Source organism: Hippoglossus hippoglossus, chromosome 17, assembly GCF_009819705.1.
Source record: "Hippoglossus hippoglossus isolate fHipHip1 chromosome 17, fHipHip1.pri, whole genome shotgun sequence".
Taxonomy (NCBI): domain Eukaryota; kingdom Metazoa; phylum Chordata; class Actinopteri; order Pleuronectiformes; family Pleuronectidae; genus Hippoglossus; species Hippoglossus hippoglossus.
Window position 1 is genome coordinate 11,891,173 of NC_047167.1, and position 21,821 is coordinate 11,912,993.

Here is a 21,821-nt window from a genome sequence, read left to right on the forward strand (position 1 = left end):
ACTGTTGCAGCTGCAGCATCCAATCAAACCCCAGAATGGCCTCCACGTCAGGAACTCTATCGGTGAGTGGGTGTGGAGGAAGAGATTTGAACTTTGAAACGAGTCTGCAGCCTGTGAAGCAAAGGCAACACAGCAGCGAGCAGAACAGCTGAGAGCAGGCTCCACAGTGGTCAGCTGTCTGCCTGTCAGCTCCTCCACTCCACACACCGACAGCCAGCTCCAGCAAACACCATGTCCTTCATCCTCACCAAGAAGAAGAGGTTTAAATTCAAGGTGGACTTCGACTTGGAGGAGTTGTCCTCTGTTCCCTTCGTGAATGGAGTTTTATTCTGTAAAGTCCGGCGCCTGGATGGAGGCTTCGCCGAGCAGTCGACTCGGTAAGAATGTTTTGCTATTTATAGCAGGAGTTCACTGGTTGTTGCTTAAGTTAAGTGAAACTTGTTTTGAGTCCGTCTTCACTTTACTTTGGACACGTGTGTTTAACATTTCCTGTCTCTATTTTGCTTCAGTTTCGACCATGAACTCTTTTACAACCTCTATACTAATGTTTAACTTGAATGTCCAGCTACACAACAGAAGGTAGCTACAAGCTAACCTGACACACGTTAACCTATTGATACAAAACATGGGTCGAAAGTGATTCTTTTCTATATCTTTGTACTGAATGAATGTTATCATTGCAATTAATCAATTCAGCATTTCAGGTATTCCCCAATTAACTTAATAATCCTAATTTTTCCTTTGTTATTTTTTGAATAAATATCATTTTTGTTTGGCTACCCTTCTAATGCACAACATGGGTCAAAAGTGACCCGTAATCATTTCCCGGTGTTGTTTCTTGAGTGCAATATTTTTTTAATGAATGTATTTTATCATTTAATAATCTAAGTATTCATTAAATAGCGTGTTTTTGATTTCAACATCAAAAATCATTATTTCCCTTTTTACTTTCTTACTTTATAAACAAACTAAATATGGCTGGTCGCAATCATTTCAGACTCACGGTTAACATGTTCATAAAGATGCTTATGAAGAACAGCATGACGATAATGAGGAGGCAATTCTTGGTCTTGATTCTGAGTCGGAAATCTCTGATGCTGAGGACCTAGATGTTCCACATAATCAAGCTGGAGTTGTGGAGAAGGCTCCTTTGATGATTTAGAAGACTGTCATCAAAGGAGCCTTCTCCTGTGAAGAAGGAAGAATAAGATAAATGATAATAATAATAATTATTATTTTATTATTATTATTATAACAGTAATAGTAATAATAAAAATAATCATAATTTGAGGTTGTTAAATAGAACAGGCACGGTATTTCTTAACCAGCAAATGTTCTTTCTTTCATTTGTATGTTTGGTATCTATTTATTGCTCCTTTATGTTTGGTTTAAACACATAATTTCCTTCCATTGCAAAGGACCGTACAAGTTTAATCTCCAGGTTTTTATATGATTAAAACTGCTCGTGGCACTTTAATGAGTCACTGTGGAAAACAGGCGTAGCTCATGTCAACCGCTAGTCCTCATTACCTCGCCATAGCAACCGTCTGTTCCTAAAAGCTGTAGTATAAACACTGCGTTCTTAGTTTACAATGGCATGACCACAGATGCTTTCTCTTTGTTGAATTCAAACATAACATTGTTGTTTATGTTTTTATTTTAAAAAGCAAGTCATGGTAGTGTAACATTTTCTTCATGCTGGTGGCAGCAACTTTCTTTAAATCTGCCTTACTGCTGCTACCAATGATCAGCTTTGTTTATTTTGCATCCAGGATGTACAATGACGTCAAGTACAGTGAGCATACCATCATAGAAGTGGGTCCAAACTTCACACACATAATAATAACACTAGTCAGTTCTCCTAATGTCAGAGATAGAACCAAAACATTGATAGGTGAAAGTCTTTAGGAAAATTACAAGCTCACTTCTTGGACTAAAAAACACATGCATATAATTTGCTACATTCTTCTACATCCTCTGTATAAAATTAGAAACATGCAAAACCTCAGCTTTCACTATGCTTGATGCTCTGGGACACACCCTCTCTATGTATGATGGGTAATCATGCAGGAATCTGGCATATTTTTGCTTATTGTCCACTCTTTCACTTTCCAATATGCCCGTGTGTTTTTGGTTTGTGTATGAACTCGTGTATCTCTGTGTGTTTCTCTCACAGGGAGCCAGTCCAAGCCAACTGTGTGCACTGGAGGAAGAGATTCTCTTTCATGTGTAAGATGAGTGCTAATGCTGGGACAGGTGTACTGGACCCCTGTCTGTGCCGGGTGTCTGTGCGCAAGGTATAGGAACTTTTTTGTTAACACTTGAAAAAATGCAATGTAGCTTTTCTTCTATAGCAGAGCTGAGTCCAGAATGTGCCAATACAATGTTGTACATACGATGACTGTTACTGTACTGCAAAATGTAACAAATGTTTTAATGAAAATACAACCTCTCTTCTTTTTGTCATTTTAGGAGTTAAAGGGTGGAAAAACATTTGCAAAGGTAACACTTCTCCTCTAAAGTGTTAATTTGTTGTACACACAGCAGATTAAGTATCAGTGCCCCATTAGAACAATCTTATCATAGAATCTATGTGTAGTCAGCTTTAAAGTGCCCTTAGAGGACTTGTAGGTGAGTCTGTGTTGAGGGAGTGTTTTTATTTCTAGTTTCCGGCTTTGGTTACTGATTGAAAAATAAGTAAAACAAAACTATGCCATGTTAACCAATAACTTAAATGCTATTTATTTTAAAATATTGAAAGTCTTGTCTGAGACACCTGCAGGGTGTTTCATAAGCACTTAAAAACTGGCCCAGTACCATTTAATATAGTTTAAATAGAGTAAAAGTATAGATCAATTTAAGCTGACTTCTTAACAGTTCACTCTTATTGATCCTGTGTGCAGCTGGGCTTTGCCGACTTGAACCTGTCAGAGTTTGCTGGGTCTGGCAGCACGACGCGACGGTGTCTCCTTGAGGGATATGACACAAAGAACACCAGACAGGACAACTCAATTCTCAAGGTATGTGCACAACTCCACAAACACACAACTCCTTTAAATTATATGGGAAATGCCCTTAGGTGTTTCTACCGCTCTGCCAGTGTTTTTGGTCCAGTTCAATAATGGGTTCTTGCATGATAAACATGACACTCTATGCTTGTAAAACCATGTAGCTCTAAAGCAAAGTCACTAGTTCCTGAGTTCACCAAAGCTGAATATCCATACTAGACATGCCTGAGCCTGTGACATGCCTGAGCCTGTGACACGTTACCTGCATGAGCCATTGGAACCGTGGGAAACCCATTCATAACATACAGCTTCCTCCTGGGGCCCAGACTTACAGTCATACATTTAAATGGTTAATTGTTCTAAATCATGAATAACAACAACCTTGTGACACCACACTCAAGGAAAATTGTGTCATTGTATGTCTCATTGGTGCAGTTGCTTGTCAGACTAAAGCTGGCATTACTGTTCTCTTTCTGTTACAGGTCGTCATCACCACACAACTTATGTCTGGAGACCCCTGTTTCAAAACGTAAGAGCTCTTCCTGACCACACTCCATTCATTCATTTAGAAGTATTTATTCAATTTCAAAACGGTAAGGAAGTCATGACTTTAAGTGTAACTTTATTCAGATATAGAACGGTATAAATGGCATCCTCTGCATTTACGAAAGTCTGCACCTCACCACAGAGGAAATATTTTCATCACATCCTGTCTGCCACCAAAAACACACCCTCGTGCCTGATACTACTAAAACCCAGAGGGTTCAAAGTTATGAAGTATTGTTTTGTAGCTGAGGTCTTATCACAGTCTTATCTGAGAACTAATAAGACCTTGCCCACACATTAATCTGCCTGACCTCAGCAGTGAGCAGCAGCTGATGTGTGATCAGCTTGGCCCAGAGGTTGTGTGTGTCGAGTAGTTTGTCACGAAGGACATGATGTATAATCAGACTCTTGGCAAATCCACCAGAAAGTGCAAACAGTTGGCTTTCTTCAACCAACACAGGTCTTCCCTTGTATTCCTTAATGTTCCAGCCACTTCTTGGTGTAATAATACAGACATTGCTGCCAGGGAGACGTTTGACGTGTAGGATTTTACAGTCATTCATCCCACGCAGCGTTACTCATTGTGTGTGGAGGATTTACAACAGTGCACAGTAGAAAGATGACGTCTGACTCTTCATGTGTTGTTAAGCAATAACTCCAGTGATTAATGTAGAATCCCAGCCACAAAGAAGTGGCGTTTCCTGTAATTGTAATTCTGTTGAAATACACTTCATTAATAATGCACTTATAAGTAATGTCCGATTCGACCGGAAACTGCTGGCTCTGTCAGCTGTTTAGTTATTACACATTGCAGTACTTTCAAATGTAAAGGTATGTTTGATGATCATCTGCATAAAACATTATTTTATTCCCAGATGTTGTCAATTGTTTACTTTGAAGGACATTTCTAAAAGTTGAGAGCTTCACATTTAAGTCTGTATATGCAGATTTTGTATGTTATCTTAGCATCTATAAACTGATTTAGATCGTCCATGTTTTTTTTTCATAGAATAATTGACAATCCCAGAGTAGCAGGGTCTGTTGCTGTCTGATACCATGTGTTTATGACTCACCACTCTGAAATTGTCAACCCTACACATAGTAACTTTAATTAAATTGTCAGATCCTTTCCAACAACATTTAAAAGCTCTAAGGTGCCACTTTGTTTCTAAGTAACCTCATGACTTCCTGTGTTGCCCACAGTCCTCCCTCTACAGCCATGACTCTGGGAATCCCACAGGCAGAAGCAGAGTGTCTTCTTGAGGACAGAAAGGGAGGCGATGTGCACATATCCCACTCACTCACCGGTATGCATGACTTTGCTCTGTTTTACAATAAATCACTCTTAATTTCTCAGTTCAGATTTTGTGGTTGACAGTTTTAAAAATAGTATACAATATTTTACTGTAGGTGTGTGTGTATTTTGTCCTTGAAAACATACCTTTTGTTTTTATAGAGATTCCAAAGAAATCCATGTCAGTCCCAGAGGAGCTGGTAGTGTATGGTCACTCTAGAACATCCAGCTATGCAAGTCAACAGTCCAAAATCTCAGGTACTAAACACAGACACACATGTTTATTCCCCCTCAAAAAAGGCTAATTTATTTTAGTTTAAGTTTGAATTACACACATAATAAACATATTCTTTTGTACTTGTAGGTTATAGCTCAAATCACTCCAGTTTAACAGATCTGAGCCATCGGAGGAGCGCATCCGGAGGTTCTGCCTCCACAGGCATCGGCAGCATCCTGGAACCCAGTGACCAGCAGGCTGAGAGAGTAGAGAGGGAGAGCAGGTCCACTCCACCAGTCTCTACATCCTGTCACCCTGCACCTGAAAACCCCTCCACCCCCGCCAGGGTGCTAAGGTAACATACTCATTCAAGAGAAGAGTCACAACTGTGAGTCTTTCTCTGTTTTCTGACTTTAATACTTTTCATTCTAAAAAATCCAATCTGAGTGAAAAAGTAAAAAATCTGTCATGGACAAACTGTTGCTGTCACCGCATACTTTAACATGACATGCTACAGGAGATCATTTAAAGTGCTAGTATTATGTGCTGTATGTAAAACTAAATAAATAGACCCTATATTTGTTATCCTATGTTTGTTGACTGGCTTTATACTGCGCTTCTCAATAATGACCAGAAATGACAAGACATTGCATTGAGGTAAAATATAAAAATGTATCTGTTGTTTGTTTATATTCTTCCCTGTTACTCACTTTTCTTTTTGGCATGTTTTTGATGACATTTGTTACCTTTTGTGTATAATGAGCTTGTTATATACAAGCCAGGGACTCATGCTTGAATGTTTCCTCAGTCAGCTGAATACATTGTCTTATGTCTTTTCCTCTGGAGGTCATATTTGTGATAGACCACCCTCTGTTTCTCCATTAGACACCCTGTAAAGCAGAACTCGATGGAGAATCAGTTGAAGAGAGTCGATGCCACCAGGGTGGACGCTGATGACGTAATAGAGAAAATCCTGCAGAGCCAGGATTTCAGCCAGGGCTTCTTGGACTCCAGTGCAGAGGGTGTGTACACACTTAATCTGTAACTTAGTGGGTTTACTAACACTGGCCTGGAATGTTTCCCACCATCCTGCTGATGGGATCAAAGTTCTTTCAGGCCTTGTCCTAAAACAACACAATGTTTCTTAGTTCTCTTTCTTAGCATTTGTTTCGTGTCTCACTCTGGTGAAACACCCCTTACGTGCCCTCAACAGTATTATTACATTACGCCAGCCTATTGGCGTTGATGTCGCGTATGGCATGGGAGGCGACCAGCATTCCCCCTATATAATGAGCTGACATACCGACATTCATCGTTGAAAAACCTCTTCTTGCTTCACAGAAGCAGAAGCCCACATCGGAACAGCTGCTCCAGAGCCTAGCTTCACCGTTCACAGATCCGAGCGCACAACTCGTTCTTTGAACGCTTTGATCTGGATAGTTGTTCGATGCATAGGGCAGCAGCCAGCTAGGAGCAATTCTAGTTGTCTTTGCTCGGTTAGTTTTGAAGTTGCAATACATTAGCGCTAGCCGAAAAAGTAGTAATACACCACAGGGTTAGCGTTAACGCTACACAGAGTAACATCCCTGTATCACTGTAACAAAAGAAAAATACAAACTCACACTCTTTAGTCGAGCTCTTTCTTGACATGATGAGTGATGATTAGATGTTAGTGATGGTTAATACAAAATTAGACATTAATTTGGTGCATACTTACAGCATTAAATGGGAAGGATTATTCAATCTAAGACTACAGAGTTTAGGTTGTTTATCAGTTATGAATAACACAGGAGCAGTTTAACGATTAGCTCAGCAACACGCTGCCATTTTACGAATCCCTTTTTTGTGAAGCAACAGTGACTCTCTCCCTCGTCAATCAGACTAATGTTGCACACATTTTTACATGTTTACATTTACTGTGTTTCTCTGTGGTTTGCTGTCAGTTGTGTCACCATAGCACTCTAATCAATTGTCATTTATTTTTACAAATTAAGTGTAAGCCAGGCATTTCCAGACCCGACAATGTTAATTAGTTGTGAGTTTCTTTATTTCTCATGTGTTTCTGTGTGTTTATTGCTGCAGAAGAGGGGCTCCGCTTGTTTGTTGGTCCTGATGGGAGTACAGCCTTGGGAAGCCAGCACACAAGGTGGGTGTGATTACATAAATGTGGCGACGCCGGCGAGCTAGTTCTGGCAGGCAACTCGAGCTGCGCTGCGCCAATCATGTGACATACATCATGTGACATACCTCACTCTCCACAACCATCTATATTACACACCCACCTTATCAGGTGGTCTATTTAACCAGAGAGGAATTTCCCATCATCCCCTTTGCTCACACTGCTGCAGCAGTATGGCTACCAGTTACTTCAGCCCCTCCACCACCCCAGCATCCACCTGTAGGCTCCAACGGGGGGTTACAAGTATTTGCTCATCACTCCCATCATTCCTGTGTAATCATATGGGGGAGTGATTAAGTTGGAGCCTAGACGCCAAACACAAAACCTGTTGTAATGCTGCAATAAATGTTTGAACGTGAGTTGTCTGACTGAACTGAGAACTGTTGGTAACATGCAGCAAGCATTTACTACCAATAAATATTACACACTTGCTAAATTTGGATTCTAACAAAGAGTTCTTGCCATAAACACACAGCTGGTCGTCATGTTGTTTCTCTCTACCTTGTCAAATGTTGTGTTTTCAGTTTCACTACTTAGTTTCGCACATAAAAGAACGACCCACAAAGAGATAGGATAACCGCCACCATTTCCTGTCTTGTAACACATTGTGACTTCTCTTTCAGGGTTGCCACTGGAGCCTTTGAGCAGGTGGTGTTCAAGCGTTAGGCTTTGGGAAGCATGTGCCTCACATGAAGGGTGCCGTATTACACCGATGCGGAGGACTCAAGCCTGACGAGTGGAGATGCCATAAGACCCTGTTCAGGCCTCACTCCAGGAGATTTAATTTCTCTTATGCAATCCCTCCACATCTGACCTACAGCTTCTGTTGACCAGGAGAGCCCTCCAGTGTTCATGAAGTGGAGTTAAAAAGCACAGTTTATGAACAATTACGGTGACTGAAATGACTGGTGTACTGACAAATTCAGTTTGTTCTGTTCTGCGCAATGAAAATGTAAGACATGGGATTAATAGTGCTGTAATCCATCCGTTCACTCCTCTTTGTCAGGGAGCAGGAGGTTTTCCCTGTTATTTAAAATATATATATTAAAGTGTCATGTTTTTACTTTGTTATAATTTTGATTTTGTTTCTATTTTATTGTGTTAATTTTAGTATTTAATTTGTTTAAAAAAACAAAGTGATTGAGTTGTTGCAGCTGAAAACAGGTTCAAAGGTGTTTCTCTTAAATCAGACTGGATATACTGTATAAGAAATACTGTCACACATTTGAGTGTTGTCCTCATTTTTACTTAAATTTGTGTCAATCTGCCAAATTGAGTTACTGTACATTTGCTGTCACTTAAGGAGTCATATCTGTAGTATATAAGTTATGGTTCATGTAATGAAAGTCAGCTGATGTAAAGTCCATGATGTGTTAAGATATCTATATGTTGTTTTTAAGATGTTAAATGTTAATGGCGCATTGAAGATCTGTAATTAAAAAAGATGTGCACTCTGGATATAGATAACTCCCAGACACTTTTTGTCCTGCATCTCACTAGAACTTTTACAAGAGTAGAAAACACAATTTTAATATATATAATATGACTAAATTAAAGTGGAAAAAAACATCTAATAAGGTTAATAAACTCATATTTACTATTCTACACAATCAGACACACTGGAACTAACATAAAGTTTCACCAAACTTTCTGGTTTAGACAAAAAATAAATTTCAAATTAAATGTTTACTGGATTTCTAAATATTAAAATAGACATGTTTTTTTAAACCATAGTATAAAAATGTAATTATTACATGTTAATTGTACAAAAGCTCCCACCCTTGTGGTTAAATGCTTTTATTTTCCAAACTAAACGTATTGGCGGATCATCGACAGCACTTCCGTTCACACTGCAGCAGCGACGGTACAGTTCCGGTTCTACCTCGCAGCGGGACTGGCGCTTCAACGACGGCGGGAAGTTGTTATCATCAATTTACTCTCAAATCAACAACGACTGGACGGACGGAATCGCTAAAGATCGACTATTCGCCATCTAACATCGATGGCTCTTTAAACGGAAATACGCCAACTGCAGAGCAAGCGTAGCGGCGCGCGGTCCAGCTAACATGGCTAACGTCGGAAACCAGCCACCACCACAGGCCGTTAACAAGCCTGCGCCAGGGAAACATGGAAATGTACTGCCTCTGTGGGGCAACGAAAAGACCATGAACCTCAACCCGATGATTCTCACCAACGTGCTGTCCTCGCCATATTTCAAAGTTCAGCTTTATGAACTCAAGACGTACCACGAAGTTGTGGACGAAATCTACTTCAAGGTAACGTTAGCGTCGGCTAACCCGCATGCTAGTTAGATAACCCGTGTCCAGGGGGGGAAAGCGGTACAGTGGCCGCAGCGTGCTGCCGGTTTCAAATTCAAAAGACTAGACCGCGCTTATTTTCGAATTTAACTTTTTAGCTTCAGAAGATGTCAAGCCATTTCATGTAATTGACCAAAACACTATTATTTATTGTATGGGACTTTTTAGCTAGCTGGCGATTGCTAGCTGCCATTAAAACACAATAGTCCAACGTTATCATGACGTCTGGCTAACTCAGATATTGTTGTAAGTGTGTTGTTTTGGTGTTTAGAAGTTGAACTAAGTCAGAGCTCATGTCGTGTTACGACAGTTGAGCCTGGTTGTGGTTACCAGATACGCTGTGTTCGTACTATTCTAGACGGTGAATCACTGAAAGACGCAGAATATCTCATGAAGCCTCTGTTAATGATCAGGAGAGACTCTCACACTCTCCCCAGTTTCACATGGTTGTCTCTACGCCTGCAGGTGACTCATGCGGAGCCTTGGGAAAAGGGAAGCAGGAAGACTGCAGGTCAGACTGGAATGTGCGGAGGGGTAAGTGAGAAGTACGTGCTTTTTATTCCCCACCTTTTACCCCCGGTTTATTCTCCCTAAGCAGTTTGGATAAACACCCAGAGGGTTCTGTTGGAACTTGCTTGATGTGATTTTTAGTAAAGCAGATTCACACGTGTCACTATTGCTTGTATTGGTTAGGGTTATTGTGAGAAATTTCGCAATGAATGCTGCTTTACAAACAAACTGTCTTCCTTGCTAGGTGCGTGGAGTGGGAACCGGTGGCATTGTGTCGACTGCTTTCTGTCTTCTATACAAACTGTTCACCCTCAAGCTGACTCGCAAACAGCTGATGGGTCTGATCACTCACACAGACTCGCCATACATCCGAGCACTTGGCTTCATGTACATAAGGTATGTACTGGTGAGATACTTTTTTCCCAATTGCATTTATTCTGTGTAGTAATGGCTTCCCTTTTTTTAAAGTCACGAATGAAATTACAAAATTGTGGTGTTCATTTTTTACACTTTAACAACCTCACGAGTGAAAATCTGTCAACAAATGTGATTGAAATCTATGCGACACGATTATGTGACGTATGATTTGTGCCCTGCTTTATTCTGCCTCAGATACACTCAGCCCCCGGCAGATTTGGTCGACTGGTACGATGGCTTCCTGGATGATGAGGAGGTATGTCACTCCGGGTAATAATTTGATGTTTCTTTCTCTATTGCATACACAGTCATACGCCCACTATAGAATCTGCCTGCCCTCCCCCCATGTGATGCTCATAACTGATTTTTCACCTTTGCCTTCATTTGGCTTAATTGTCTCAGTCTTTGTCCTCCAAACCGGAGTAGCTAGGTTACTTTCTCACTCCTCTGCTGCTGATTTTTATCAGGGTAAGTACCATATGTAAAGCTGAGTCAATCTTTAGTCCAATGTGATATCAAGGCATGCTCTGTTTTTGACCAGATTTTATCAGGACTTGTTGCACACAGCCAAATTTGGGAGAATTGGAACATTCCTATGGATAAACAAACATAAATTTGGTAACAGAACCCAAACTTTGCATTACTCTCTAGTGGTTTATTTATATTTAAGTAAGATAAAATTGTATCCCAGTCTGTGCAACCAGGCCTCCTGTGATGTTCTGTTGCATTATATTTGAATTGATCATATGGAATCTTACCCACCTGGTTAATTCCCCTGTTTTTTTCTTTAGATGCCTATTGTGCGGCAGGTGAATTGGAAATTGTATCTCAGCACTGTTGGTTTGCGTGTGTGAGTGCAAAGCAGCTGTTCTCTACCATATAAAGTTGACAACTATTCAACTGGTGTGCACTTACCTACCTGCGCCAGTCTGTGTTTACACTGTGGGCACTTGTATTCACCTTAAAGGGATAGTTCACCCAAAGATGAAAATTAATTCTACCTACTCACCACTATGCCAATGGAGGTGTGTTTGAGTCCACGAAACCCTTTTTAGAGTTTCAGGAATAAACAGCGTTGCAGCCCAATCAATACAATTGAAGTAAATAGTGACCACTTCTTCAAACGTAAGAAAAACATACAATGCCTCCATGCTGCTCCTGTGGTGTCATCCAAGTGTCTGTAAGCCGGCATTCAAATTCGACTCGATGGCCGTTTCGACTCAAATTGGAATGTCAGGGCTTCCGGACACTTGGAAGACCCCACAGGAGCAGTGTGGAGGCATTTAATTGTTTATACATTTGAAGAAGTGGTCCCTAGTTACTTCAATCGTATTTGATTTGGGTGCAACGCTGTTCACCCCTGAAACTAGTGTTTTGTCGACTCAAACACTTCAGCCACCCCTCCATCGACATGGTGAGTAGATGAGTGAAATTCCATTTTTGGGTGAACTATTTATTGTGTTGTTTGAAGACAGATGAAAGAAGCCAAGGCTCCTCTGTCTTTGTCCTTTCAGCTCAATTAGGATTTGTCTCAATGTTTTGCTCTCTATTCTCTTCATTTGTGGTCTGTAATAAGTAGTTGCAGACACTTTTTGATGTTTTTTAAATGGATCATCGAAAGAAGAAGCGAAGATATTTCAAAAGATAAATATAAAATTTACTTGATTATCAAAGCTCACTTTGTAAATGCAGACTCCAGGATCTGCCAGCTGAAACATTTAGCTATATTTAAATGTTATTTCCTCTTGTAAAAATTAGCAGAAGTAAAACCAGACACATTTGTTTGAAATGCAAGATTAAGCTAGATGAACAGAGGTGAAGGTTCAGTACTTGGTCATCACAAATTGCTTTTTGGTTTGAGGTAAAATTGAAAAAGCAATCAGTCAGATTTACCTGCTTCCTGCTTGTGAGTGCTAATTGAGTTTCTCTATGGCACTTTGCCACCATTTTGTTGTAGGAGCTCGACGTGAAGGCAGGAGGTGGATGTGTGATGACCGTCGGAGAGATGCTGCGCTCCTTCCTGACCAAACTCGAGTGGTTCTCCACGCTCTTCCCCCGTATCCCAGTGCCTGTGCAGAAAATTATTGACCAGCAGATAAAGGCGAGACCTCGTAAGGTTGTTCCGAAGGAGACACAGGAGGAAGATGCCACGTTCACAGGGGAGGCAGGGAGGCAAGGGGAAAAACGGCGCTCCAGGTAAGGGATTCAAACTATTTCGATTATTTCATTTTAAAACTTACCCGTCATCATGTGTCTTTTCTGTAACTGATTTAAGTGAAACAGTTCAGTTCATCTTTATTCCTCATTTTATGACATATATTAGATGTTGTTAATTTTGTCTATTTCTCTAAAATTCCTTCAAAATTACACCTTTACTGATACTTTTTTTATTTATTTGTTTTTGTTAGGTTTATTTCCAGGTCAAAGAGTTGGGCCATGGTTAAATCAAAGGATCTGACTTATCGTGTAATGATTAGATAAGAATGTTTAAGTGCTTGAAGCTTATGGTACCTTTTTTCCTAGGACACCGAGACGATCCCCGAGCCCCAGAAGGTCGCCCAAACGGTCGCCTAAACGGTCACCCAAACGGTCGCCCAAACGGTCACCCAAACGGTCGCCCAAACGGTCAAGGAGCAGTAGCCACCATCGCGAGAAGGAGCGCCACGGCCCCAGCTTCGACCGAGAGCTTGACAGAGAGCGTGACCGGCAAAAGAAAGAGAGGGAGGGCAGGGACAAGGATAAAGATAAGGATAGGGACAGAGAGAGACGGCGGTCCCGCAGCGCAGACCGGAACCAAGAACGACGAGAGCGCAGAAAAAGTCGCAGCGGCAGTCGGGACCGAAAAAGCGAACGCAAAGACAAAGAAAGAGATGGTGGAGATGACAGGAGCAAGAGGAAGGAAAGGGATCACCATAAAGATAGAGGCACTGAGAGTGAGAAGTCCAGGGATAAGAAGAGCAGGGGAGAGACTGATGACAGGAGGCACAAAGAGGACAGGGAGAGACACAGAGAAGAAAGGAAAGCCAAACGGTCGAGTCGGAGTCGAAGCAGGGAAAGGAAGCACAAAAGTGGCGAGGAGAAGAACCGGAAACGAGAGTGCAGCCACAGCAAAGAGAAGGACAGGGACAGAGATGGGGAACAGCGCCCCCACAAACGTAGTCGTAGCAAAGAGAAGAGTCATCATCAGCGCGAGTCCAATAATGACCATAGTAAACATAGTGAACGCAGAAGGAGTCAGAGCACTGAGTAAATGTCGCCCCGCAGCAATATTACTTCTTCGATTCCCCGTGTTTTTCTCCCTTTTTTCTACCCAGTTGTCTGATCTGTCTCTTGTGCCGAAGACTGGGAATGTTAGCACGCTGGACATCTGGTTATGTTATCTTTGGCCAATGCAATGTTGCTTTACGTTTTGTGTTTTTCTGCCTTTTTCACTCCCGATTTAGACAATTGTTAGTCTTCACTTGAAATTTGGAAAGAGGCAAAAATGGCATTTTAATTTTCTATGGATCTTTCTTTTGCCCCAGGATGTGATGGGTTTGTATATAATGTTTTGAAAGCTGTCTACACACGATAAGTGGTCGGAGTTACGTTCACCGCTGGTTTGGGCGTGGTCCGTGCCGATAGCTCAGCTCAACACCGTCGCCATATAATTAATAATAATTAACTGTTCAGGCTGTGCAGAAGCCTTTTTTATATTTGACTAATACTACAGAGAATATGACTGAAATTACCCTCATTCGTAAACTCATTTGTCTGCTGTATTCTGATGAAACTCTCTGAACAGTCCAAAGTAAACGGTTAAATATCATGTGTAGTGGCAATGAGTCCAAACAGCGATTAGACAGTGCAAGGGAACTCCATCATTGATCGTCTGTTGACAGCCTGAAAATATTTTAATCCTCCAAAGGGCAGTATGCAAAGGGTAATTTTTTTTTTACCACACACAGTTCAGCCCTGCTTGTGCTGTGATTGGATTGTTGCTCTGTTGCATTTTGTTTTCTAATAAACACTTTTACGAACATTTGTTTTTCTTTTCAAAGAAAGGGGTGTTTTAAGTAATGGCTCGGCGAGACGGCCAACATTTCTATTTTATAACTTTTCACATGAATTGATAATTATGATCTATATGTATATAGACTTATATTGCTAGCGAATATTAAGGCCACATGAAAAAAAAACTGCGATTTAGAGTTAAGTTGTAATTGAGAAGAAAATCATAATTTAATCCGAATAAACTTGTAAATTGAGTAGAATAAACAAACATTTTCTCAATATATTAATACTCTTTCGTAATATTGCGATAATTGATATAGTTGTATTGCCCATTCCTAGTTACATAAGAAACAGTAGATGGGTAAAATGCAAACCATCTACCATCTAACGTTGAAAGCAAGCAATGTTTTTGGTAGTTTTATTGGAATGTAGTGTGAAAATAATTTCAATGTTAAATATACATTCAGAAATGACAAACATGTGAATACTCTGGACATGTGCAACACTTCCTGATATATTACCTTTAAAGACCAATATATAATTTACAAAAGTGAATAAAATATAAAAAGCAGGAGGAACAAACCCCCAGATAAAAAATATATAACCTCAACCAATAGCAGACCAAACATATACTACAATGGGCACAAGTACAGAATAGAACTTCAAATCTTGAGGCCACTGGCTTTTATTTTGAAGACATCTAGTTATATTTCACATATGGGTGTAGTTAAATACACGAAGGCTCCGTGTAGTAGGCCGTGGCTTCAGTATTACAGTAGTCCCAGTTACACAACACGCACTAAAGGCTAAAAAACTGCAGCTCATGGTAATCCATCAGAAATGTAAATGTCAAGTAACCCACACTAACGCCCATTTTCTATTAGCTTTAAAGTTATTGTGAGTAAATACCCAAAAGCCTTAAAGACCATCACATTAAATTGGGAGACGTGCACAGACCTCTAGTCTACAATTATTGCGTTCCTGTCTACTGGGGAAGCCCTGGTCCTGTTTGCACACACACAGGCTCTGACTCGGGTCCGCTAGTGACTGAGCCGCTGGCCGACACTGTGAAACAGTAGTTGGAGTTGGGGCTCAATTCAGTGACTAGGATCATTCCCCCGTAGACTGTTAGTTCCTCAGGTGGACTGGAACTGTCCTGCTTCCTTCTCACCAGGCTGTGTTGGGATGTATCGTCCTCTGTCTCCCACTTAACTAACACAACTGTTGAAGCTATTTGTGTGATGTGTAGAACGGGAGCTGAAAGGTCTCCTGTAGGGGGGGGGGTGACAAGACAGAAGTGTGAAATTGGTTTTGACTGGTTTATGGCCTTTAGTTCTATTTATGGTAAATAAATAGAGATTTAAGTGAATATATTTAGAAAATTGTATTCTCATTAAAGGGAAGACTTGCAGGAGGAAGGCCATCACAGTAGGATTTTTCTAAATCGGGGGCCATAAAGGGGCCACAATTTACACAGAGGGGCCAATTATACATCCAACATCTGTGCACAACTCCAGATTCACAGTTAAGTCGTTCCTTGTTTGCTGTTAGCTCTATAGATTTGAGCAAAGCCACAAATCAGTAAATACATTTTGTAACTGTTCCATGTTCAAGCACATTGTGAACCTCAAAAAAACGTAGATAATAAAAGTCTTAAAAATTGTCATATTTATTGTTAGTATTTTTAGTGGCAATTTTTTTAATGACTACTGACAGGACAGGGGCCAATCAGATTTCAGATGGAGCCAGTACCTCCCCCTGTATCAGCCCCTGTATCCGGCCCATGGCTATCAGCTCCAAAATCTGAGCCAAACACATCAAGTACGTCTCAAAATCAGTCACAAGAGCTTCTTACAAATACAAACTCACCATCCTGCACTTCAAGAAGATGTCTCCTCCTCCGTACATGTGGTATCACTAAAGAGAAAAAGCTGACGTCAGGTTGTTTGAATAAATACAGCATATTGCATATTTTTTTACGTACACAACAGTTCCTACCATTTGTTATTAGTTCAGCTTCACTTTCTCCCGCTGCGTTGCTGGCTGTGATCACCAGGCTGCTGGACGTGATGTTGGAAAGAGAGCAGGACAGACCCACCACCCTGCACAGCTGAGTCCATGGCGTCACACTGTTGTCGTACAGCGTGTATACAGTGGCATACACTGAGGCGTTCCAGGAAATTGAGGCAAAGGTGCTGTTGCCGCTGTACACCACTGCTGATGGCGGACAAGGAGCTGGGGGAAGAGACAAGAAACAAGTTAAAGCACCTGAAAACTTGGTTGAGTAAGGCTTTGCCCTAGAACCTTCAATATTCAAGGCTAAATGAGAAATAACAGGCCTCACGGTCTGCCTTGTCATAGCAGGAAATAAGCACAGTGTAACTAACAATATCAACAAGTGCCCTAGTATAAGATTGAATCAACACAAAACTGACCAGTATAACAAAATACTCACATTCTGTGCTAAAGTACACACTTGAGGGACTTGAGTGTTTTTCTACTTCACCACATTTCAGTGTAAAGTACTGTAAATGTTGAAGTGTAACAGTTAAATCAGTGTGAACAGTAGCTCGCGTGGTGGGTGTAGTCTACCTGTTGTTCCACTGAGAGCCACAGACGCGTTGCTGGTACCAGCACTGTTCCTGCTCTGCACTGTGGCCTCGTAGGACGAACCACAGGGGAGAGGAATCTCGAAGTACGTGCTGTTTGTCCAATAGGAGCTGAGCTCGAACAGGGCCTGGCTGTCTCCCAGCAAACTTCCTGTCAGCGTCAACATGTACTCAGTGTCCCTGCAGGAAATCTGTGTCCAACTGACGCGCGTCACCTGCACCTCCGTCTGCATCGGCAGCAGCTGCACCTCTACGGTGTCTGGAGGGCAGGGAACTACAGGAGAGAGGGTAGGATTTAATGAATGACTCCACTTAATATGCACTAATATTAGATTGTGAGAAGGAACATGCAGCTCTGTTACCTGCTCCCCTCTGCACTGATTCACTGAAGGAGCTGTTGCATGTGCTATCTGAGGCCTGGACAGAGAAATTGTAAACTGTTCCACATTCAAGACCCTCGATGGTGCAATTTCCATCTGTGCTGTAACAGTACAGCATCTCTCCATTCGCAGATTGAGCACAGCCATAGTACTCTACAGCGTTATCCCTGGCCGTCCATGAAAGCACTGCAGACTGATTGTTACAATGGAAGGTAACTGAGACTCCATCTGGCTGGCAAGGACCTGGATGTAAGAAAAATTTAAATCTTATCGTGCCTGACAGTCTAAAATTATTTTTTCACTCATAATGGGGCTCTTGAATTTATAGTATCACATTCTTTATATAAAATAAGTACCTGTATTCACTGTTGCATTTTGACTGGCTCTGCTGGAGCAGTTCTCATGGTGGGCAGTCACAAATACTGTGTACTGCTCGTCACAGTGGAGATCTGATACGCTGCAGTTATTGGAGGTGGTGTTGCACGTATGCACGTGTCCATCTGCAGCCATAGCAACAACACTGTAGGTTTCAGCAACAGGAGAGCGAGTCCAGGACACCAGCGCACTGTGGTCCTCACAGGAGGAGTCAACCGTCACGTTCCTGGGTGGACAGGGCTCTGGGAAGAAGGAATAAATCAGTGTTCAGAGGCTTAAAACAGGCTTTTCTCATGAAACCCAGTTGGTCCTAAACTGGGGATTGACTACGATAAGGTAGTAAGAACAAGAACAAGTTCCTGTCCAACTTTTTTCTGAATTTATCTCTTTTTTTGTGAAAATGTTTGATAGTTTTGAGTCCTCCACTCTAATAATTGATCATATAAAACAAAATGTACCCATGCTAATTCTGTAGGGAGGACTTCTCATGCTGCTGCACTGGTCTGATGAAGCTGCAACGATGATGGTGTAACGGAGGTCACACTGCGCTCCATACAGGTAGCAGCTAGTGCCCGTGTCATTGCAGTATAGGTGGCTGTGATCGCTGGCCTCTGCTGTGGCGGTGTACACTGTGTTCCCCACGCCACCCTCCATCAGTGCCCACATGACGAGGATGGAGGAGTTGTGGCACTGAGAGATGGCCGTGATGGCAGAGAGGGAGCAGGGGGCTGGAGGAAGAGGAGGCACATTTCATTATCAGTGCCACTGTAGCACAAATTCCTCTTTGGAATGGCAAATTTCTCTCATTGCAAAGGCTGAAGTCTGTTACCTGTCTGCAAGTCGATGGTGGCGCCTGGTGGACTCTCGCACTGGCTGTTTTTAGCAGTAACGCTGAAATTATAGAGAACACCACATTCCAGGTCTTCCACCTCACATGTGGTGTTACTGGAAGTGCTGCAGTTGGCCGTGTGGTTCCCTCCACCCACAGCGGACACAGTGTAGCTGTCGGGCCCCGGAGCCGCGTCCCATGAGATCCAAGCAGAATTGGTGACACAGTCGAGGTTGCCCCTGATTCCCTGAGGAGGGCAGGGAGCTAGAGAGCACATGGAAATGTTAAATCAGTGACTGGATGGACGTTCTTTTAATCAGATGATGGATGACTTTTTTAACACCCTCATACCTGACTGGACGGTGTGGGTCTGGCTCTGCTGGCTGCTGCAGTCGCCTCTGACAGAGGTGACATGAACAGTGAAGGTTTTCCCGCAGGTCACATTGCCGAGGGAGCACTCTGTGTCTGTGGTGTTACATGACTCGCTGATTCCCCCGTTGTCTGTGACCACTGACACCAGAAAGTGGTCCGCTTCCCTGGTGGCGTCCCAGGAAATCGTCATGTCGTTGGAAGAACAGTTGAAGTGGGCACTCACGTTCTGGGGTGGGCAGGGGGCTGGGAATAAGAAGATAAACAGATTAGTCAGCACAAAAAAAGACTAACTGTGCATGAGTGTGTTTGTTGTTGTTGTTGTTGTTGTTTGTCTCACCTGAGTTTAACACCACAGCCTGGCTTGGGACACTAGAGCAGCTGTCGTCCATGGCTGCTACCTGGACGGTGTAGCTGCTGCCACATGTGAGGTTGCCGAGGCTGCAGCTGAGGTCAGAGGTCTGGCAGCTGACGTTGCTATGACTACCGCGGGCTGTCACTGAGTACTGAAGAGCCCCGCGACTGGCAGACCAGGACACAAGAGCGGTGTTGTTGGCACAGTCCATCACCACGGAGACATTAGTGGGGACACATGGAACTGCAGATAAAGGACGGACAACGAAAAGAGTTAGTTTGTAGAAGAGCATGTGACAACAATCAGCAATAATGAATGAATTTATGGCTGATACTATTTCGATTATCCTTCAGTTGAGAATTAAAGGAGATTAAAGGAGAATCAGTTTACCACTTAGAAAAACTTATGCTGTCATAAAGTAGATAGTATTTACTATACTTTACATGTGAGGAAGGTATTGTGGTGTAATTTAACTAATAACATAATCACTACATTATCAATATTTGATGCTCACCAGACTGCAGACTGGTGGTTTCACTAGAGGTGGTGTTGCACTGTTGGTTGGAAGCGGTGACCGACACAGAGAAGTTGTGTCCACAGGTCAAGCCTGGGATGATTTTCTGATTAGAGTTGGACATGGATGTTTCCGAGAGGCCAGAGTCAGTTTCCATGGTGACTGTGTAGTAGTCGGACCCATTACAGGCCTGCCATGTTACCGTGACGTTACCAGAGAGACAGTCCTGCGTGGTAGAGATTCCTGAAGGTGGACATGGCCCTGGAGAAAAGACAAATAATAATCGGTCCGAGGTTACTCCTACTATTATTACTTGATATGTTTAAGTCAACTAAACTCACATCTGACACATAAAAGGTATTGAACCTACATGTCTGTATGGAGGCCGGTGCACTGGAGCTGCCAGGACACTGCGGGTTGTGGGGTGTGACTGTGAGGCTGTAGTTGTGTCCACACGTTAAGTCAGAGAAGTGAGCTGTGGTGACATTAGTGGTGAGCCCAGTCGTATTGTCTCCTCCCTCAGCAGATACCATGTACAACTTGGTCCCATTACTTGCATCCCAGCTCAGGGAGACGACTTTCATGTTGCAGTCCGCAGAGGCAACCAAATTCTGGGGCACACAGGGATCTGGAAGAGAGAAAGATGATGGATGTGTTATTACAGAGACCTTCAACCATATGTAGCTGTTAAGACACCAGCGGATTTCAGTGATGCTGTACAATTATTATGTCCACTGGGGAGGTTATATTTTCACCCCTGTCCTTTTGTTTGTTGGCTTGATTGTAAAATAGATTATGCAAAACTGATTGGACGGATTACCATGAAACTTGGAGGAAGGATGTGGTATGTGTCAGGGAAGAACCCATTAAACAGTGCTTTATTTATCCTTGGGTTTTCAATGCTTTTATTGATTTCTCAGTTTAGAGTGTGCGCAATTTGGTACAGATCCAAATAAAAATCTGGATCTAGTGGTTTCATTGGGGGACTGTTGGGCCTTGGCAGAGGTAGACGCCCTCCGAGTGCCATTGTTGTTATTTATTTGGAAATATTTGTAATTCTTGGGCCTGTAAATTCCTAATAAATTCCTAGGAAATGTACTAATTTGCTACAAATTGCAAGAAAAATACAAGTGTCTTTGAAATACAAACTTGATTTGAAGCAAAGATTCATCCATTAAAGATTAATGATTGGAAACTTGATTCCATCAGTATGTATGTTTGCTTTTCGACAAATGCAAAAAATCAAACACACTCTCTATTTCCCCTACAATTAGTACCAAATTAAATTATTCTTTCCAGGAGAAATTATTTAAAAGAAAATACATACAAATACAAAAACAACCATTTATTTATACGTGCTGTATAAATATACATGACGTACCCATATGGATGACCGAGCTGTTGCTGGGCACAGTGGTGCAATTGTCATCCTTGGCTCTCACCACAACAGTGTACTCCTCCCCACAGTGCAGGTCGTTCCACGTGCACGAGGTGGTGTTGGTGACACACTGGTGATTGTGGCCATCAAGGCCAGTTGCTACGGCAACATATGATTCGGCACCGTCGCTGGGTCCCCAGCTGACAGAGCCCATGTTCGACACACACTGAACGTAGGTGGTCACATCCTGGGGGACACATGGAGCTGTGGAGAGAGGAGGGGTATAAACATACACACACACATGCAATGATAAAACATTAGTGAGGTGTGAAATACGAAACCGTACGAGTTTTGAAGAAGGCAGGGCTGCTACGGACGCTGTCGCACTCGCTGCCCTGTCCTTGCACGGTGACATTGTAGTCCTGCCCACATGGCAGGGTGGCTGACAGAAGGGTCTGGGTCGTGTTGTAGGCGTCCACGTATCCGAGGCTCCCCATGGCTGTGACTAAGTAGTTCATGACACCACTTGC

At 42.2% G+C, this 21,821-nt stretch overlaps 3 protein-coding genes across 3 annotated transcripts; 2 read left to right on the forward strand and 1 right to left on the reverse strand.

Annotated features, from left to right (window-relative positions):
* The first annotated feature begins 68 nt into the window (after positions 1-68).
* On the forward strand, positions 69-8,700 carry LOC117778696 (protein FAM102B-like). The gene is made up of 11 exons (XM_034614445.1): positions 69-377; positions 2,177-2,297; positions 2,473-2,502; positions 2,904-3,020; positions 3,491-3,537; positions 4,758-4,861; positions 5,011-5,106; positions 5,213-5,420; positions 5,951-6,087; positions 7,148-7,211; positions 7,868-8,700. The coding sequence occupies exons 1-11, from the start codon at positions 232-234 to the stop codon at positions 7,908-7,910; spliced, it is 1,113 nt and encodes a 370-aa protein (XP_034470336.1). The 5' UTR covers positions 69-231; the 3' UTR covers positions 7,911-8,700.
* A 361-nt stretch (positions 8,701-9,061) lies between these two features.
* Positions 9,062-14,510, forward strand: prpf38b (pre-mRNA processing factor 38B). The gene is made up of 6 exons (XM_034613818.1): positions 9,062-9,520; positions 10,028-10,096; positions 10,317-10,468; positions 10,685-10,745; positions 12,447-12,685; positions 13,013-14,510. The coding sequence occupies exons 1-6, from the start codon at positions 9,311-9,313 to the stop codon at positions 13,737-13,739; spliced, it is 1,458 nt and encodes a 485-aa protein (XP_034469709.1). The 5' UTR covers positions 9,062-9,310; the 3' UTR covers positions 13,740-14,510.
* Positions 14,511-15,047: 537 nt separating this feature from the next.
* On the reverse strand, positions 15,048-20,070 carry LOC117778346 (fibronectin type III domain-containing protein 7-like). The gene is made up of 11 exons (XM_034613849.1): positions 19,914-20,070; positions 19,385-19,642; positions 19,027-19,290; positions 18,676-18,939; positions 18,305-18,574; positions 17,828-18,088; positions 17,454-17,714; positions 17,075-17,365; positions 16,481-16,717; positions 16,352-16,399; positions 15,048-15,751 (listed from the first exon to the last, which is right to left on the reverse strand). Exons 1-11 carry the CDS (start codon positions 20,068-20,070, stop codon positions 15,468-15,470), a joined length of 2,595 nt encoding a protein of 864 aa, XP_034469740.1. The 3' UTR covers positions 15,048-15,467.
* Positions 20,071-21,821: the final 1,751 nt, after the last annotated feature.

Coding starts and splice junctions, on each gene's coding strand:
- LOC117778696 (XM_034614445.1), top strand. CDS start 232: ATGTCCTTCATCCTCACCAAGAAGAAGAGGTTTAAATTCAAGGTGGAC. Junction 4,862..5,010: donor CATATCCCACTCACTCACCG/GTATGCATGACT, acceptor TTGTTTTTATAG/AGATTCCAAAGAAATCCATG. Junction 5,107..5,212: donor TCAACAGTCCAAAATCTCAG/GTACTAAACACA, acceptor TTGTACTTGTAG/GTTATAGCTCAAATCACTCC.
- prpf38b (XM_034613818.1), top strand. CDS start 9,311: ATGGCTAACGTCGGAAACCAGCCACCACCACAGGCCGTTAACAAGCCT. Junction 10,097..10,316: donor AGACTGGAATGTGCGGAGGG/GTAAGTGAGAAG, acceptor CTTCCTTGCTAG/GTGCGTGGAGTGGGAACCGG. Junction 10,746..12,446: donor GCTTCCTGGATGATGAGGAG/GTATGTCACTCC, acceptor ATTTTGTTGTAG/GAGCTCGACGTGAAGGCAGG.
- LOC117778346 (XM_034613849.1), bottom strand. CDS start 20,070: ATGGAAACTGACTCTGGCCTCTCGGAAACATCCATGTCCAACTCTAAT. Junction 18,575..18,675: donor CACCATCGACTTGCAGACAG/GTAACAGACTTC, acceptor CTCTTCCTCCAG/CCCCCTGCTCCCTCTCTGCC. Junction 17,715..17,827: donor AAATGCAACAGTGAATACAG/GTACTTATTTTA, acceptor TCTTACATCCAG/GTCCTTGCCAGCCAGATGGA.